The 20,143-nt window shown below is 39.0% G+C and overlaps 1 protein-coding gene across 5 annotated transcripts in view; it reads right to left on the bottom strand.

Moving 5' to 3' along the window:
- The window catches only part of TBCK (TBC1 domain containing kinase), a 167,551-nt gene that overhangs the window by 44,587 nt on the left and 102,821 nt on the right, over positions 1 to 20,143 (bottom strand). For 4 of the 5 annotated variants that reach the window (XM_068941931.1, XM_068941933.1, XM_068941934.1 and 1 more), the window contains exon 26: positions 7,519 to 11,120. In XM_068941931.1, coding sequence (XP_068798032.1) covers positions 11,010 to 11,120 — 111 coding nt within the window. In that variant the 3' untranslated portion in view covers positions 7,519 to 11,009. Of the gene's footprint in view, positions 1 to 5,890; positions 6,036 to 6,226; positions 6,299 to 7,518; positions 11,121 to 20,143 lie in introns of those variants that run through there. The other variant, XM_068941932.1, reaches the window with a different exon arrangement.

Here is a 20,143-nt window from a genome sequence, read left to right as displayed (position 1 = left end):
ACTTGTCAGTTCCTCATAAATTCGTAAAACCATCAGAAAGGCTGCAGTCTAAAGGACTACTGCCTCTTCCCATTTTCCTAGACTGACCGCACCTCATACCTCATTTTTAGGGCCTTACCCTTGCCTATGTGAGCGTATATATTATCTATAGAAAAAGAGAGAGCTACATGCACTGCACTATATGCACCAGCTCTAGGCCTCCCCGGGCTCTTGGCAAATTTAATCTTGTCACCTTGGAGGATAAAAAGCTTGGCTGGAGGCCACTCATGCCACAGAAACTGGAGGGGAAGGGCTGGAGGTGTAATGGAGGGATGACTGCAGGAAGGCTGCAGGTGAGCCAGACTTGCCCTCCTTGTTGCCTCAGGGGACCAGAGATACACAGTGCTGCATCTGGAAAGGCCTCTCAATTCTTTGGGGCACCAAAGGTGATCCTGGTTTGCCAAGGACTGGTACTAGTGATGTGGTCAGTTCGCCTGGACAATCCCTTCTCCTTTTGCACCTTCTCCCTTCGTGGATGCGCACATATACAGGTAAGGTACAAAAGAGAGGAGCAGCCTGTTCATATACATAGTTATATTTGCACATGATCCAAAGGCAAAAATCCTCTAGGGCTCTGTAACTGGCAAAATTTCCGTTTGCTAAAACACTAAAATTCCTTTTTGTAACATGGCATCATGATGACCAGTCTGTCAAAAACAGAGTATAATGTTTAGTCTTAGGTACATGTGTTACATTAAAATCTTAGCAAGTGTGCTGAGCACCTGAGGTCTGTCCTACTGCAAGCCTAACAGGATTCATTCAGATCTGGATTCATACAGAGGGGTATCACAGACAAAAGATTAGACAGAACGAAAAGAAGCCTGAATAAAGTGGAAAGCGGAGGAAGAGTGTGGTTTTTTTTTTTTTTACTTTTTTTCATCATTCACTGTATGACCACCAGAAAGGCAGAAATCTTAAAACTCAGTATAATAAATTTCTAACCCCCCCACTTTTAGATTACTTGCTAATGTCTAATTTGTGCAATGACTGTTCATTGCACAAATCCTATGTGCAGGACACACAGTAGGGCTGCTCGACTTTTTTCACTCCCTGATTGTTTTCCTGTACTTCATCAAAAAAAAAAAAGAAAAAAAAGAAAAGAAGAAGAAGAAGAAAAAAAGCAGCCACCTTGTCTTTGCCACAATGGAAGGTGACAGTTCATGCCACTGTGTCAGGATCTGATAACCCAAGAGCAGCCACAGTCCATGAGGGACGCTGGTGCTCCTGTAACAAGCAGTGAGCAAGAGGCAGCAGTCTGAAGCACAGCTGTAAGTGTCAGTTTTTCTACCTTGTCAGGAAGGAGTAATTAGAGAATAACTCACTGTTGACTTCAAGTCTCTCCTGCCACCCCCACTGGTCCCTATCCATCATCATGAAGACTTCTCTTGGTGATTCATTATGAGAAGGCTGCCTTTCCAAGGGAGGCGCTGAGAGGAATTTTCCATTTCTCTCCCCCTCCTCCCTTGCACGGCAGCAATCTAATTTCAGTACAAGCCCAGGATCCTAATGTCAGTGGCTTTGGGCATCTGCTGATAAGGAACAAGCAAATTCCAGGAGCAGGAGAAAACAGGTGCATTAAAAAACTCTTCTGAGAAAGACAACCCAACATATGTTTCCAGGAGGGAAGGTGAGTAAAAGGGAAGGGCCTGTGAAAATTTCAATTAAATCCTGGAGGGAGGGCGGGTCTGTAAAATACACAGTAAAATCAGCATCAGACAGGTTGAAAGAGACAGAAGAAGCCTGGGCAAATACTGGCTTACCTAAGGGACTATAAGAAGAAATGTATGGCAAATCTGTATACATACAGAGTACTAAGAGGCACAAGGCATTTCAAAAGTGAGAAGTTTGAACAACTGAGCAAAGACAAATTACAACAGCACTGGGCTCTAACTCTGACACTTAGCTGGTTTCCCCTTCAAAAGTCAGCGCAACTTTTGATGGTGCAATTTCTCTCTGCAAAAATGGCAAGAGGAGTTACCTATTTTTGTAAGGCGCTCAGATTAACGGATATGATAAATGTTAAGTGCTACATGTCAATTACAAATATCGCCAAAGAGGAATTTTTAGTATTTCAATCCCTTCTAGCTATTATAGATAGGTTCAGAGGATCTTCCAAAAAGACCTGAGTTTCTAATAGCCTTGTCAGCTTAAAGAGAGCTGTTTGTTAACTGTATGGCAGTAAACTATGCTAAACTAAACCCTCCATGTTCATTCTCCCAGGTACCTGCTCTAAGGCATCTTTTCCAGATTTGGAGTTGGAGGGTCTCTGTTGCTGAGGGGCTGCAACTACAGAGCTCTGAACTGGTCCTGCACTGAGGGCATGTACTTCTCAACAGATCCACCAAGTTCCTCTCTAACATCCTACATCTGTTGTCACCTATTTCTTTGGGACTGGAGAAACAGCACTGCTTGTAAAAACAGCTCTATTTGAAATAAAGATGGAAAGTGCCAGAGATATGAGCTCATTCAAGTTTCAAAGGGTTTGAGAAAAATCGTATTTAGGGTAGGAACTGAACTGAAGCAAATCAAATTAATTGATATAATGGCCAGAAAGTTAACCCTTTTGTGGAAGCTGAATATTGTGTGCTAATGGTATGTTTCCAGAGTCTCCAGAAACATACAAGATTTTTTAAAGCAATAACTATAATTACATAGCAGAAGATAGATTGATTATGCCACTTTTGTGTTCACTGATGCCAGAATCACGCAATAACCTCTCAAACAGCATAATGTTCTCTCTATGGATATTTAACTGAAAAAAGTACAGCTGTGACTTGTTTTGAGTCAGCTTGCTGAGATAATGCCAAGTGAAAAAAAGTTTACGGATAAAAACCTGTCTTTCAACAGCTGTTAGAACACGTCAGGAGTATCCAGAGGATGAATGTATTCAATTTGTATAAGAACCTTGACAGTCTGAAACTAGGGAAAACAGAAGAATTGCAGCATACCACAGGCAAATTTACCTAAAATGATGACTGCTAGGAAAGGCTAAATATCGCACGACCAATGCCGTGACATTCATTTCCAAAATTTTGGTCTAGATTTATCTTTGTTAACATCCATGACTTGCTTCTTATCAAGTCCTTTTAATAGAGATTTGAAGTAGAGAAGAGGAGGATGAGATAGAAAAATAGAGATCCATCCTAAAAGAAATGCTTCACACTTCTTAGCTGTTGGTATTTTATATGGCATATAAACATGCCAGTGAGATTAGACCCCTGTTATACCGTCACACAGGCCTCAAAGCATGTATTTCTACACTGAGAATCTGAGAGAGAACTGTTAGCAAAAAGAATTGGGCATTTCACCATTGCTGAGGCAGGCAAAGTTCTCATCTCTTAACAGCCACAGCAGGACATGAAAGAGCTATGCAAGCTGATCTGCTTCTCATCTTCTACACATAGCTTTCCTTGCACACAACCCAAACTCACGCGAATTGCTGAGAGAAAAGAAAGAATTGAAGAAAAAAAAAAAAGGTTTTTATTAGGCTTCTGACCTCTGCCTTATAAAGGGGGCTTTTATTGCTGGTTGTAAAGCCTGGTATTGGGTTACTTTTACAGGAGATGCAAATCCTGATCAACATTGAAGAAAAATCTAAATATTATAGTCACTGAAAATACATCATATATTTTTTATCGCCTATCTGCACAAGAACATTCATTAGGTTTTTCACATACACTATTAACGTGATTGTTGGATGTAGCTCACCAACATTTATAACAAGCTTTGTACTACTCAGGCTTCTTCATCACTGATACTATATTTCTGATAGATGTTATGAACTGAATTGCTTGCAGGGAGGCTGAATTTTCTATAGTTATACTTACTAGGGAAAGAAGTATTTACAAAATAAGTGATGGAAAACTGATGTTGTCCTCTGTCTTTGGCATCTCAAGGAAACGTTTGTTCTTAGGAAAGAACCATTTATTCTAAGTGCCTGCATTGTCCTCATACTCTCGCATTTGAATTGATCACGTTACTTACTTCAATTTCTCTTTTTCACATCGTGTAAAATTAGGAAGCATTATTAGGCTCATATTAGTGAGGGGAAATGAGCCACCCAGACCACATAACACATCAAAAGTTTGTAGCAAGGCACGCAATAAAAACCTGATACCTTAAGCTACTCCCATAATCACTAGATCCCCTAAAAAACTAGATTATTCCATGTACCTGCTCTGTACTAATAGGACTTCACTCATTTGGCCAGCTCAGATAGCAAGAGCTGATACCACCACATGCCATGACTCTTTAAAATGATATCATACCAGATACCATAGACAGAGAAAAAATCCACAAATTTAATACTGCTTCAATAAGCAAATATTAATTAGAACAACGATCTACAATTTTTGTGTAGGTTGTTCCCACTGACCATAATGATTACCACATTGATTGCTGAGCTGCTCTACTGTATCTGTTCCTTTGCACAGATTACCGTGCCTGGAATCTAACTTAATGTCTGTACGTTACAGAGTATAGCTCCTAAAACATCGAAGGACCTATCAGCGGGGAAATAAAATACATGAATTGCAACAGTGCATGTACTGTGGTCACCCTACTGTCATATGCAAGACCACTACCACAGGTAAATTTGTGAACAATGATTTTCATTATGGTTGAACGTATTTTGGATGAAAGCTTTACAAGCAACGTATTATATATAAATTGATTCAGTGGTAATAATATATTCTCTACTGAACCTCTTCACTTTGCTGACCAGTTTCTTTAAACTCTACATAACATTGGTTTATTTAATGCTGATACAAGAAGACAGCCATACTCCAATATTAAATTATGTTCAGCAACACAGCTACAGTGGTCTGAGATGAGTTTGTCAACCTAAATTAACGGAATACATACTGTGTGATCTAACAGATATGTTGGTGCTATTTTTAAAATGGCACCACCAGCAGCAAACCTAAAGTCTCATAGTTACTTGAAAGGCAAATGAAATACTACTTCCCAAACAGAATATAAGTTCTGGCATCAACTCTCAACCTAGGCTAAAAATCAAAAAGAACGACAATACTAGCACTATAGCTTGGGACTGAAAGAAAAAAGAAAACCTACTGTTTTGTTAGTCAAATATACAAATCTGATGTTAGCTCAGTCAAGTATCACTACTTGGAAAGAAATACTCTTTTGGGAGGACTAAGGGATCATTCACTCAACCTTTGCAAACTAGACTCAGGAGAAGTCAAAAATAGCAAGATAAGACTGATGAGAGCAGTTAAGTTTCCAACTTGGTATAGGACAGAGAAAGAAGCCAGTCTGACTCATCAGCAAAGAAACCGTAACTAGATATGGGAGACTAAAAGGCCATACTTCTTCTCTCACAATTCCCAGACCTCCTAGTAACAAAATATGAACACTGTGAAAGATAATAAAAGAATACTGAGGTTTTATCTTAACTGAAGAAGTTTCATAAGCTACCTAAACTGAAAACGTAAATTAATTATACCAGAATTTATATTCCAGACAACATTCATCATGCCTTGCAAACATGAAGAGTACGTTTCAGATCAAAAAACTAACAGGCTCTCAGAGTACCTCTCTGAATGACGCAGTTGCTAAAGAGTGTGGTTTTTTTCAGTCACGTGATATGTAGCTCTGAAGTCCAGCTTATAGATACTCCAACAAGCATCTTTCTTACTTGACCAGAATAGCAAGAGAACTCTAGATAACTGACCGTACTATACCTCTCTCTCTGAAGAACCTGATCATAGGTGCTCATAGAGCACACCCTTCTTTTCAGGGAGCCAGGGAAGGTGGGAAAAGTAGAGTCCTCCTATGAAAAGCAACACTCATAAGAAAGGAATAGCAGATCCATAGCTGGATAATTACTTACTGATATCCAGAAGATCACAGAACAAACATTGCACCACTGTATTATGTCTACACAAATTATCTAAGGCATGGAAGGAAGGCAATGAATTGAACTGTACTGGTCTTGTCAGTTAGCTTGTTGATACAGTCTTTTGCTAGAAGGTCACCTGTATTGGAATGAACCAATGAATGAAGTCAGTCTCGTGATGGATTAAAGCCTGGAAAAGGGACAAAGAAAGGCTGTTGTTGAAATTTAACCCCCCACCCCCCCAAAAAAATTATTTAGCCCTTCACACTTCCAGAGATTATCTAGGAGATCCGAAACAGAAATCATCTAAGTAAAAGAATACATACCTACCTTGGTCTAGCTGCTATGGTTACTGTTTCTGTTTCAGAAACATTGGGAAGACTGTCTACCAAATGCCCGAGGCTGCCAGAGGGGAGAACATAAATCAAAAGGGATAAATCATGCTAGATTTTAAAAACAACAGACCAGAAGTAGCTGAAATGAACCAGGTTAGGGAAAGCTAAAGTGAAGTAAACACCACAATGTCCCTCCTTTCTGCTACATAAGGTAAGCTGTTCCCATCCTCAGCTGGGATGTTAACATCACTATAGATGACTTAGACTTAGAGAAATAAGGATGAAAAAGAGAGACAGATGGGTGCAGGAAGGAAGGTTCCTTACAGATCTAGGCCAGAAGAGATTTCTAGAATAAGGACAAATAGCGGTCACTTGAAAAACAGGCCAAGTAGGACAAGTATTTGCTTGCACAAGAGAATGTCTTGAAGCAAAGCATAATAAAAATCTTAAAGGACTATGTTTGATCTAATGAAGGATACTCTAGTTAAACAGCAACTGTGTAATGGTCTGCAATGATCAACAGGAGTGAGATAGCCAAAAGAGGGTCTAAATCCTGTGCTCTGTTCTCCTTGGGTGTCTATTTAGGTATCCTACGGGGAATCTGGTGGCACTGGCAGGAAGCTGTAGGTACAGGTGACTGAGGCAGATTTGGTAGGTTTTTAAAACGGAAGGGAAAAACAGACTTGGAGAGGCTGCATTGACCAGGTCAAACACTGGGAAATATTTGTCTGGGACATTTTTCTGCCGGCAGTAGAAGACGTGAGCATGGAAGGGTGGTAATTGTTTTCTCCTACTAGATCTTTATGGTATCCAGTTGCAGTCTAAAACAGAAAACGACCACGGTATAGCTATAAAAGTGATGATGCTGGAAATGTATGTATCAGGCAAAAGCAGGGCTCCAGAAATCTTTCAAGAGCTCTATGAAAACAGACAACTGTTTGCGCCACCAGAACAGTGCCCAAATTAGTAGAACAACAAAGCAAACATTTTGATGTTCTTTTCTTAAACTGGGCAAACACTACAAAATCAAAATATATTCTGTAACGAGAAGTTACCACAAAATGCAAGAACTTTCCCTAAGGAAGAGAAGATTAAAATCTACTTCTGTGACCAAGTGCTTGTCCTACATAACTGAATCCAGACATAGTACTATTTATAGGCACGGTTTCAAAAACGCTGACTAAAGTGGCAAGTAGCAGTACATCAGCAACTTGCAGTTAGACCCAGCTGTTAGCTACAGAACTATCCAGGGAGATGAGAACATTTAAAAAAAGAACTTGCATTTACATGGGAAAAAAACGTTGTTTAGCAATTCTTCGCGCTTCCTGCTTTTACATACATCTTCTCTCATGATTTCTCCTGAAAAATACATTTTAAAATGATTTCATAATGTAAACTCTTATTTAATGGCAGCTCTAAGTCCTCTATCCAAAATAACTCCATAAACAAACAGAATACATAGGCCTTAAATTTTACCCAGCTAATTTAAAAACTAAGATTGAACTGCAATATAGATGAGATCTATAGACATTCAATACTTAAACACTAAAAAATAGTTGCACGAGTCAAAAAGAAATCATTGAGCCTGTTAAATATTACACATTTTTCCCCTCAAAAAATAACTTAGCTTCTCACTCTAAAAATTAATGCATCTGTAAGACATACAGAAAACTTCATACCCTTGAGTACCAAAGGAATGAGTAGCTAGGTACACATAAAATCCCATTTTCTCAAACGCATTCCATTCTCTGTGCTTACAGTCCTTTTCTAAGCACCTGTACAAAGCAGAAGGAAACACTTAGCTGAGATTAAATGTGCAATATCATCAGAACTGCTGCAGTGGGTGTAGCACTATCTCCACTTACAAAAGGCAGATGCTTGAAAGGATCGTTTAAGAAGTAGAGCGAGATCTTTCCCTGGTGTATTCTCCCTGCCTCTTCTAGTCAACAGATCATGCATTTTCTGAGCTGAAAACTGTGTTTCAACCTCTATGGTTAATAGTCAGAGAGCTCTTCCATAAAGCTGTATAATCCTTTGTTTGAGTATTTCGATACTTTTGGCCTCTCATGGCTACAAGTTCCATGCTTCAAGGTTGTAATTTTGGGAAAAGGTCATTTCTGGTTTTGGTGCTACTCGTGTAGCAGTATTAACAGATGGCCACTGCATTTTGTACTGCAAGAAATACCGCGTGTTTCTCTAGTTCTCATTTTTTATTTGTGATTTTAGAGACCTCTCTGTTGTTCTATTTTAGCTGCCTCTCTTTCCAAGCTGAAGAGTTTTAGTCAATGTGGTATCTTCTTACATGGGCCCAGTTTTGTATCTGTTCTAATGCTGTGCATCTTTTTTGGTACTACAAAAGGTCCATGTTGCATTCCAAATGTACCAAACAGGTTATTTCTATGATGGCATAATGACTTGTTTTGTTCATTTGTTTCATTACAACGACTAATAACCTGTGTGTCCTTCCGGCTGCTGTTAAAAAGCTGAGATGATGTTTTATCTATCAATTAATTCACTGTTGAGCACTAAAAATGTTGTTCTCCAGGGCCCCACGTGTGTTCACTCGTAACGAATCATTGCCTCCAACGACCACAAGATCCTTCTCATTTTCTGCACAGCCAGGCAAAAGCTGGATCATGGTGGATGATTTTGTATTATCAGCAAGCTTGTTACCTCACTGCTCCTCTCCCTCAGCAGGTCACTTTTGGAGTCAGCTGAGTAGCATCGGCCTTCAACACACATTGTTGCAGAATCCCACTAACTGAGAAACTTGATGATTTGTCCCTACCTTTCGCTTCCTACCATTTACGCAGTCAATCTGACAGATACCTTATTCTTAAAGACTCGAAGACTTCTTGAAACCTTCAGTAAACTATATTTACCTTGGACCAAAGAAAGCCCATATACATTATCACATTTATAGAATACTGTAATTTCACACTTTAGATATCTCATCTGTGATCTAAAGGGAGCTAAAGGGTACCCTCCTTCCTCCATATTCTTTTCTTTCTCTGTCACACTTTTTCAATAGGGTCATCAAAAACACTTAATCTCCCTGCAGATAGCACATTGTGCTAGAGACTAGATTTTCAAGATTCAGAATAAAAACTTCTGGCCATTTCACAGGCTCTAATAAAAAGCACAGTGCCAAACTCACACAGCAAATCAGTATGCAACTGCGGCCAGGTGTTCAGATCATCACTGGTGCTATTTTGTTTCTACAAAATACTGTTAATACCCCACACTTAATTATTTTAAGCCATTAAGTGATTATTAAGCCTCATGCCAAACCAGTGTTTTCGTAACTTTAAAAATCTAGAAAGAGAAATCTCCCAGTTTCTTCTTCCCCTCTGACTAAAGTAAATTCTTCCAAATGCCCCTGTCAGAACATTTAATTCCAGAGAATTTTGTCAGTCTCACATTTTCACAACTGGTCTTTTTGGATTAAAGGTACTATTTTCACATAACATTCATAAAGATGAAGATCCTTTTCTCTTCCTAGTCATTTTTTAAAAACTATTTTTAGAATAATGAATTTGACATGTTTGCAAGAATGCATGTTTCCTAGAATTCTGAGGGGAAGAAATTAGGTCTTTTTCTACATCTGAAAGGCGGTATTTGTCTGAATCAAGTGTATTCTTAGCTCCTTGGCAACAGAGACGCCCCAATTCTTGTCTCTTCTGTGATTTCAATGCTCTTAATTTCTGGTTGCAAAGTAATTTCCACATCTTCTAGTGGACAGTCACCTTAGGCCCTTTGTGGAACCTGCTTTCACTCAACTACAATACTTGCAGCTAGTCGGTTTAGAAATAGGATTGCTGTCTTGATCTCTCAGGTTTAAGAAACGGGCATTCAAAAAGTGACACCACTGGCACAAAGAACACTGAAGTGAACCAAATCGAATGTTCTGCCTCTTATTAGAAAGTATACTGCTACAAAAGTGATTACTCTAGACTGATAGGAAAATTAAACTGCATTGTTTCTTTTTAAAGTGTGAGCTTCTAATATGGACAAGCACTATTTGCGGAATAACTGATTTTTTGTTATAAGCCACAGCTTTGTGAAAGTCTAAGTTTCTGGTATAAGTAATCATTTCAGAAATTATTGGCTTGCTGTGTTTCAGGAAACATGATGTTAAATTCTCCACACAGGAGCAGGCCTTCTCTTCTCCAGCAGATGATACTGTTTGCATTGACTCATCAGCATATCTCACAGTGATTTCCGATCTGGGACACACCTTTATTTCCAATCCAGACCGAAAAATGCTTTCTCAAAAACAAAGTGGGTCACAACATACAACAATTATTCTTTAAAATACTAGAGAACACACTTTTTCCTTTGTTGAAATATGGGATACAATTTCAGCTTGTTACTCTCAATATTCACAGTAAAATATTTTGAAAAAATAATTTATATAAGTGCAGCTTAGAGCCATCAATTGCCAGCTTCTTTTGTTCTGCAGAAACATTTCTAAGGTACCAAATGCCAGATGAGTTATACTGACTTTGTGTGTGTTCAAATTTGCTCAACCAGTTGCACACTTCTTAACTGCTGAAAGAAGTTTCTTAGAAGATTTGAAGCTTCACATCTTTCATCTGTTCCAACTGCAGTTCTCTGTCAAAGAATAAAAACAGAACTCCTTCGCTCTAGATCTGCAGGGAAAGACACTGATCATCTGGGTAGCTTGTAAAATGGAAATGTCATAATGCCCTTTGGGTTCATGATATTCATGCTCTACTTCCCTATTTAGACGTACTGTCCCGAACGTTTATAGTCACTTATATTTGTGGAGAAGGAACAGTGAGGAGTCCAGTTGGCTTGATCTTGTTTATTCCTCCATCTAGGATGCACACCCGTGGGTATTTGTTTTTCACTAGATGAGCTGCAAACTGAAACAGATATATCATTAGCACATTGCATATTATAGTCCTTAAATCAAAATAACTTTTTATGCTAAGAAAACCAAATCAAACACAAAGAAAAACCTATCAGGCCCCAGAACTTCTTTTTCACTCCTAGCCCAATACAGAAATCCAGGCCTGTATGTTATAACAACTGGAATGAATGTTGTAGTCAGGCAAGTGTCACGCTGACAACTTTGAACATTATTTCTCTCTGTTTTGCCAGGTTTTTACCTCATGCAAACGTGATTATTTGAACCCCAAGTACTCACTGGAACTCCTCTCAAATAGTGTGAAATAGCAGATGTTTTTCTCTGGTTTAATCTAATTCCTAGCTGTTTTCTGCAGGTTCCCAAATGTGCAAGCATCACAGTTTGACAGTATAGGCATCATTTACCTGTCAAATGTGTCTGACATGACTTTATTTCACAGACATGAGATGTGAATTTGAGGTCTAGTGTTTGCACTCTCTTGCCTTCTCTTTTGTTTTAATCTGCCCATCCGCAGATTACATAGCACACACACAAATCCTTGAAAGCCTCCCTCTCCAGTTAATTCATCCCATAAACCAAACACAGGGGTTGTCAGTCTCCATGTAGCAACCTAACACCTAACTTAACACCCAGCTTCACAAAAAGCTGCTACACTGGTAAGGCCTACAAAAAAACCCCTCAAACTCGCTTCCTAAATGCAGATTGTAATACCCTAAAGAACAAGCCACTATAATGGGTTAATCGGAGAGAAACTGCAAGTTTTACCTTATAATTTCCAATAGCTGTAAGAAAAATTGCACTGCCCTTCCAGTCTTTCAGATTATTGCTTTATACTTGCTTGATAAATTAGTACCATTTGTAAAGCAGGCAAGTGGTTCCAAATGGCCTGATAGGAAAGTTGTAAAACATTCAGAGTTCCCTTTTCGACCCTTTAAAATGTTTTGTGATACTTTTCCAGAACCCAGTTTAAGTATGATGTACAAATAACCAATTCTCCACAAACAACTAAATTACCAACTATAGAACAGCAGTAGGCTCTCCTCCACATCTAATACATGGATTTTTTTGTTTTCTGCTTACATTCCTTCTAATTATCTGTGATAGCATAACAGATACTAAGGCAGAACAAGATGTACTACGTTATTACCTGATCAAGTACAAATATTGAAACAGTTTCTTTATCAGAGACAGGCAAGAGTTCACAGTAGCAAAGTTTTAAATGCCTTCCATAGCCAAAACTTTTGTTTCACAGTGAAGGTATTTTATATATACAGATGGAATTAATTTCTGTACCTCTGTATGTCAAGGCTATTGCATTCCTTCCCAGTGTTTCAGGATGGATTTGAAAAGGGAGTGAGCAACTAGTACATGATCTGTGGCCACTGAGGACTTGTTGAGGCCGATTAAGAGGTTAAAGCAGAATAAGAGGTCACAATGGACCAGTGAGGACTTTTTGGTTGTCATGTCTGTTTCAGGTACTTGCCTGAGAAAGACCAAAAAGTAAACGTGATCATCTCTTCCCCATTAGTTTGGGTCAGTCAGTGAAGGATTCAAAGGATCACAGGGAACCACCCCCTCCCCCCCCCTCAAGTCAAATCAGCTAATAGTTAAGTTACACTGCATGGGGACGCCAGTTTGCATGAAAGAACTAATTGCCATGCTTCTACAGAGGCGGTGTAAAAAGCACTCAGTTATCACTAGGAGAGCTTGACTACCTCTCGCCCTAATCACAGTCCATAAACTTAGGGTATATACTGGAACAACAGAGACAAATATATTTCTCTGTCAAAAACAGCGTTCAGCTGTGCATACTATATATTCCTAGTGAAATACTCCTGCCACACATCTCTACTTCACGTGCACTGACTTTACAGCAGTCTCCACCTGTGACTAATGGACAATGCTCTACCTTGGACACCATCCAACGCTGCTCACAGCTGGGGAGAAATGAAAAATGGCAAGTGTTCAGACTGACAGGAAGCAGTACATTATTTGCTGAGTACAATGCCCCGTGCGCCGACAGAGAGATTCTCCTCTGTGTCTACTGGTAATTTTACACTTTGACAATAAACTGTAAACTCTGCTCCAAGTTTTTGAACACCCTAGCCTAATATAAATACTAGTCCATGTTATCTGAAAAGAAAATATGCATCAAACAATTGCTCTGTATTTAGGGTTCAGACACTAAGCCCTGTGTCCCACTGCATTTTAGAATTGCTTTAATAACCAAGGTATGGCTGGAAACAGATTTTTTTTTTACTGTATATGACAAGAGCTTCTTTCTAATCTTAGGCTGAGGAATCTCTTGCTGACTTTCTCACAAGGCCTCCTCAAAGCAAGTGCTCAAGAATCTGTGGCTGTTAGCAAATGGCAGGTAGAAAGCACAAAAGCACGTGACCCGGCTATACCATGCTATGAACTGCCTTTTTTCAGTTGTCACAGAACTATCTGTAGCTGTCCATACAGCTCCTGTGAGAGAGGCAGCAAATGCAGTTCAAAATATTGTGTCTGAACATCTGTTCAGGGAGAATCCAGGGAGCAGGGAAAGTACTACCTTTGGTACCTCACTACTGTGGGAAGTAGCTGGAAGCCAGAGGCCTATACATTGTCATGAGCTGAGAGTTGCCATCCAAAATCCCAGCCTCCAAGAACTTTGCAAATACATCTGCCTTTAAAATACATCCTGGCTGCACGCTGCAAAGAAGAAAAGAGTCAAGGTTTAACTCTTAAGGTAACAGGATTTGCTCTAACTAAATTTCTAGTTTTACCATCCAGTTTTCTGTATTACGTCACTGAAAGGGGAAGAAGTAACTTTTGGCAAAGAGTAGATTTGGAAGAGTATAGTATTAGTAAGATAACTTCTTCTTAAAGCTTTGACCTTTTATAGTCCTGGTCTACTACATGTTTGTGTCTTCTTCTCCCATACAGAGGAGTGAGTCTGTTTCAGATGAGAAGAGGAGCTTGTGCATCACATTTCTGAAATATTTCAACACCACCTGGTATCTTTCCCTGCTAAACTATACTGTATGAAGCTAGCTTTTTCAAAACAGATAAAAGGGTTATTTCTGGCATGTGCACTGCTGTGGGGGCAAGACAGGAAGGACTATTTGAAATAGTTACATGGACATTTCCCCCTTCTTCCCCTGTCCCAACGCAACCGTCATTTGTGTTCAAATATCAGTAAGTTAAATTTAAAGAATTATTTTTTCCTCTTATCTAATTCCACTTCCTAAAAAGTTGAAAGAAACAGTGATCCAAAATGAGCAAAGCTTCAAGCATTAAAAAAAGCCCAAGGTGTTGTGCTGAATCATACCACTGAGCTTCTGTGGCAAAAACTGACACCTTGCAACATCACATACGGGCTGCATTTCCCTTATAAATGCTACCACAAAGTGCCAAATTGGAAGCCTACAACCAGGCACCTGAGCACTTCATTTTTAATTTGCTAAATAACCTAATTTACAGAAGGGCGCTCAGGACAGTATTTGACACGGTGAGGAGATAAGCACATAAGTTGCATCATCTTTAGTAACCTGTAAAACATCTACATTTTAAAGAGATATATTAAAACTTACAAAAGTAGTATGCAATTAAATTTCCATTATACAGGGTGATTTTGCATATAAAGGAGTCTCAGTCATTTATAAGGCGATTATACTTCCTCAAATTTATCAAGTACTTGCACTGACATTACTTTTGAGACAAATCTATTTCCCCATATCACCAAATTGATCACAGTTCACTGTAATGCTTCCGTTTTCATTTAGACAACAATACTGCAAGGTGCTGTTCCCATTATTTTGGGGAAAAGGTGTTATGGTTATCTAAGATAGAGCGTAAGAAGGATGCTAGAAGACTAGACTTTTTCCTTTCTGCCTCTGGCAGCCTTTCCTCAATATGTAATCCCAGGAAAGTTAGGCTACTATGTTTTCACCAGCATTTAGAGTTTAAATTGAATTTCTTCTTGCTACTTTCACAGCAAATACATACGAGTGCATGAATATGTGAACAACTTGTTTAACTACTACTTTGCCATGGCTCTGGTGAAGGCTTTGGAAATGCAGCTCCTCTGCTAAGTAATGCATCAATCAATTCCACACAAAAAATCCTTCCTGGTGAACATAACTGAGACTGAAAATTGTAATTTGCATTTGAAAGCATTCAGTTAAGAATGTGTCATTCAGATACTTACAGTGAGGCTTTAAAAGGGCAGATGTAGCCAAAGCAAATTCATATCAAAATGTTGGCATATATTCAACAGTTTACCCTGTACTGGTGTTGCTGTTTTTACAGATAGACATGATAGGTCTGCTCCTTTAAGTACCAAGAACTGTAATAATCGGCACAATTTAAAAGGAGAAATGCGATATTTGTCAGTGGAGCATTTATGACGATGTATTTATACTGCCTTGCTCCCAGCAGGAAAAACACAATTTTCAAGCATGCTGACTGTACCACACTAGGCACATCATGCTTTCAGATTGTCTGTAGTAGAGAGTCCAATAACACAACACAGCTCGAGCCGCATCGTTCCCAGTTCCTTTCAGGCTAGCCATAAGGGCTGCTACATTCACATGATTCACTTTCACAGACTTTTCTGTGACAGGTAATAATTAAAGGACGACCTGAGAGTTAAAGACTAACATCCTGTACCAAGGACACCAAAAAAAGACTGGCGTGATCAATGTTATCAGTGTATTAATGTAATATCATACACTGAAAGAGTCTGAAGACAGAGGTACATTAGAAACTGGAAGAGATAAGTCTTTTTCCAAACTTTGCAGTACTCATCTATTTTCGCAAGGTGTTCCCCCCATCATTTGTAAACATATGCTACACAAACCTCTCAGGGATGACTGTGTGCTTTTTTGCTGTATGATTTGAGTCAAGAGTTAGCAATTCTGAAAGCACATCACGGTCGAGATGATCGGTCTAGCTTTCGGTTTTTGTTTTGTTTTGTTTTAAGAATTCTTTCCATATGTCACACAGCACACTGAGAAATCAAGGGTATTTTAAGTCAGCTGCTTTTTATATTAAAAAATTCAAGATAAATGAAACGGCAGTCAAATCCCAAGGTGAAAGACAGGCACTTAAAGTCCCCAGATCAACAAAAACATTGCCTAGCTAAAAGTTACATTGTTAGTATATACTGAAACGAAGTATAAGAGACAAGGAAGACAACTTTGTGAAAAGACCTAATACGTCTTTTCACACATAGACCTGGTCAGAAAGGAATACTTTCCGTTCTATCAGTACAGAAATACAGCCGTAACTTAAACATGCAAAGATTTGAAAATAAGCCTACACTAATGGATATTTGATAGCTGGTTTCAGAGCATATTTTACTGAGAACAAAATACTGAGTGAACATTCAGATTCTCCTGAGTAACAACTTCTTAACACCTGCATTTTTAACTTCCCTAGAAATGGAGTATTATAAAAAGAAGAAAAAAAAAAAAAAGAAAAAAAACAGCAGCTGAAAACTAGCACTGGAAAAAACAGAATTTTAACTGTAGAGATTTGGCTCTTGCAACACAACTAATTTATACTGACTAAAACACATCCAATGCACCCAGTACTGCTAAATTGATTCTGAAATTAAAATGCAGAAAGTAAACCTATTTTACTTTTGAGTGAATAGAAAATAAAAAAAGTTGTTAATGATTAGAAATATATTTTTAAAAAGATACGTAACACAGTTGGCTTGAATATAAAAAATAAAGTGAGAGTCTGTCTGAAACGTTCCATCTTCCTCCCATTCCACCCCCGAAAAGCATCTGAAGTAGTTCTGCTCACCTTTCTTCCATTTTATCTTTAGGAGAGTTTTGGCTTTTTTTGTAAAAGTTGTCTAAAGACTGTCCTAGTTGCCGAAAAATGTTTAAAGAAATGCTCAGTGGCCCTTCCACAGCTTTGCACTTTGCAATACTTTTTACTAACACTACCCAAATTGGAGGCCCTCTTCATAAGTACACAGACTGCTGGCTGGAAAGCTGACAGCTGACCCCTGCAGAAACCACCAGCTCTGAACTATTACTGAGGGCATGCCGACACGGCCAGCTTTGACCTGTTTCCTCTTGCACTCTAAGACCCAAATCCTTGGACCCTTCATACAGCACACGTGTTCCCTCCTGCAGCAGTCAGTTCTCTTCGACAGCAGATTCAGACAAAGTTTAGAGCAGAGCAAAACAGCATCTGCCCCAGACAAGCAATACGCACACTGGAAGTGCCACATTCATCTCCGATACCGTTCTAGCTGTCCTCACACCTTGCAGCTCTCCTGATCCTATAACACATATTTATTAGTTCATTATCACTATTACAAATTCTCTGAACTGAAATACCAGGAAAAGAAAATATTATGTCTCGGAGCTGCAAAACAGACCCAGAAAGTGGTAGCCCTGAGTGGTATGGAGATGACCTAATTCATGCAAACTCATACAAGGACAAAGATGCCCACAGGCACAGCCACAGACCACACGGATAGTATCACCACAGCCAAGACTTGCACCTCTGAAGGAAACTCTGAAGCCTGACAGCGCAGCTCCAGGATTCAGGCTGAGCATCTCTCATCTCTCCTGTTCTTACGCATCTCCCAGATGGGTGGCAGGTGCTGAGACCCTGCCTGCCAGTATCTCCCAGAAGTCACTGACATATTTTGATAGTTAAGCTGATGGCCCCACAATTGCTCATCTCAGGCAGAGCCAAATCACTGTGCAGTAAAGCAGACAGGCTGGTCAATTAAAATTTCCAGTAACTATAACTGTCGGTCTCACAAAAGATTAAAGAACAGAACCTATCCGGAGTTTTAGAAATGGCCTGTTTTCTTTGACAGCTACTTCAGAAGTGGAAAAGGAACATTTCAATTCTGATCCCAAGTCTCCATCTTTCATTTTCCCCTCCTCTTTCTCATCTAGCTGGAAAGGGAGAACATTTAGGTGTTCTCCTGTGTGAACCTCACACGTTCACTGCAAACTAACCAAAGCCACCGATGGGAGCAGAATTAGAAAAGCATAGTACAACTCCCGGCTCCCAGTCCAAGTGTCTTTCTCGGGGTGTATATCTTGTGGAAGAGCAATGTTCTGGCAACTGCAACCGGGCTATCTTTCTGCCAACTGAGGAAAGCATGCTGCTGGAAATAATACGGATGTTACCATGTCTTGGGTAGGGGTGCAACCATCAGGATTGCTGTTGATTAAGCCTTTCAACCTCTTCAAAAGACAAGCTTAGTCTCTTCCTCTTTAAAGACTACAGAAAGACACCTGATGATGCCAGTAGGCTCTGAGTCAGAATCTAGAGTGAAGGCTGCTGCTTTAACAACACAAAGAGATGAAGAAGAGCCACTGTGGAATTCATAAGCAGCCCTCCATCCCTGCAAAGAGAAAATCTCTTCGCTTTGCATACCACTTGTTAAATTGCTTTTCTGCAGAGCAACACTTACAAGGAAACGTAGGCTCTAAAAGACATATAGTAGAAATATCTCAAGAAGTTAGTTGACTATTTTATCTTTACTTTACTCTGGAGTTTCATTAAGCCCTTCTAAACACGTCTGTCTTTAGAAACATGAGCAAATCTACTCTTTAGCATTCTCTGCAAAACCTAATCTTCAGATCACCCTATGAAACTTCATCTGTATCCATTTGTTTTTTCAGACAAGCTGTTAACAAGAAACCAACATTAGCATGCAGGAACTAGCTTCTCTGGGAAGGATTTTTTTTAAAAGGCCTATGGAACCTGTCAACAAAATCATACAAAGTCAATGGGAACTGGACACTCTTACCTACGTGCCTTTTAAAATCTCAGGCTTCATATAATAAGGATCAGCATCTGAACACATTTTAATAGTGCATCAAGAGAATTAAGAACAAGAATACAAACACAGAGAATTGCGCATGACCTAAATGTTGGTTTGAACACGTATTCCACTGCATAAACTTTTTAAGCTTTAAAAATCTTAGTACAAATGGACGGAGAAGGGACTTCAGTTTTACACTCTCCAGTGGTTTTTTTTTTTAAAACAGCATTTCCACTTCACTTCCACTGTTAAGTTACATAGAAAAAAACAAAACAAAATCCAACACAATTGTCTTTTGTTTTATGGTACTGGCTAATTGTTGCAAATGTTTGCTATTATTTTTTTTCTTTCTTTATCCCACATTTTTAACACAAAGCGTCTATGTCAATGGATTAGCACCTACATTTACAGAAAAATGTTACTTTCATACAGAAAAAAAATTTTTTTTTCAGGCTAGCAACGTGTTACAGGAAAAGAACATTGAACTTGCCCTCTCCCACTTGCCTTGAAGAGGGCAAAAAAGATCTCATGGAAAACCCAGATTGCTTGTCTTCGCTTTGGAGATAATTCATATATTTTATATATTTGCTGCTTTGTGACAAAATGAGAATTACTACTTTGCCTCAGTAACTTGCAGGAATGGTCTAGACAATGGATTTCTAGCAACAATAACTTACCTAGATTAAAAAAAAAAATAATGCAACATCAGAAGTTAGCATATTACAATTTAGAATTTACTATGTTGCTACAGAGAGGTGGGTTTTTTTAAGCTTTGACTTACAGTTCATGAACCTTCTTACCAAACTGAAACTGTGCCATTCCCAGAGCGTTATCTAACTGTGTTTTTCCAAGGCAAGAACAAATCGAGTTTCTAATTATTAGACAGATTAAAATGTCCTCTGTACTTTATTCTGCTACAGCATTTAACTGAAAATAAAATTACTTGTTTTACTTCCTACCGGGGAAAGTGAGAAAATAGTACTATCCAAGCCACAGCGCTCAAGTAGAAGTGTGTCACTGTCAAAACCAAGTTGCTGGAGCATGATTTAATTCCAGCTAAGTTATTTCTCCTGTTCTAATTTCAGTCAGCATTGCAGTAATACAGACAAAAAGCTGGAACTAGAAACAGATACATCCTAGCACCTCGAAGTTGATTAGGGGAGAGCAAACGAAGAAGAAATGTCACCCTTCCAAAAAACCCAAACCAATCCCCTTGCTACATATGC

The sequence above is a fragment of the Struthio camelus genome, chromosome 4 (assembly GCF_040807025.1).
Source record: "Struthio camelus isolate bStrCam1 chromosome 4, bStrCam1.hap1, whole genome shotgun sequence".
NCBI classification, from domain to species: Eukaryota; Metazoa; Chordata; class Aves; order Struthioniformes; family Struthionidae; genus Struthio; species Struthio camelus.
This window is presented reverse-complemented; position numbering and strand designations above follow the sequence as displayed.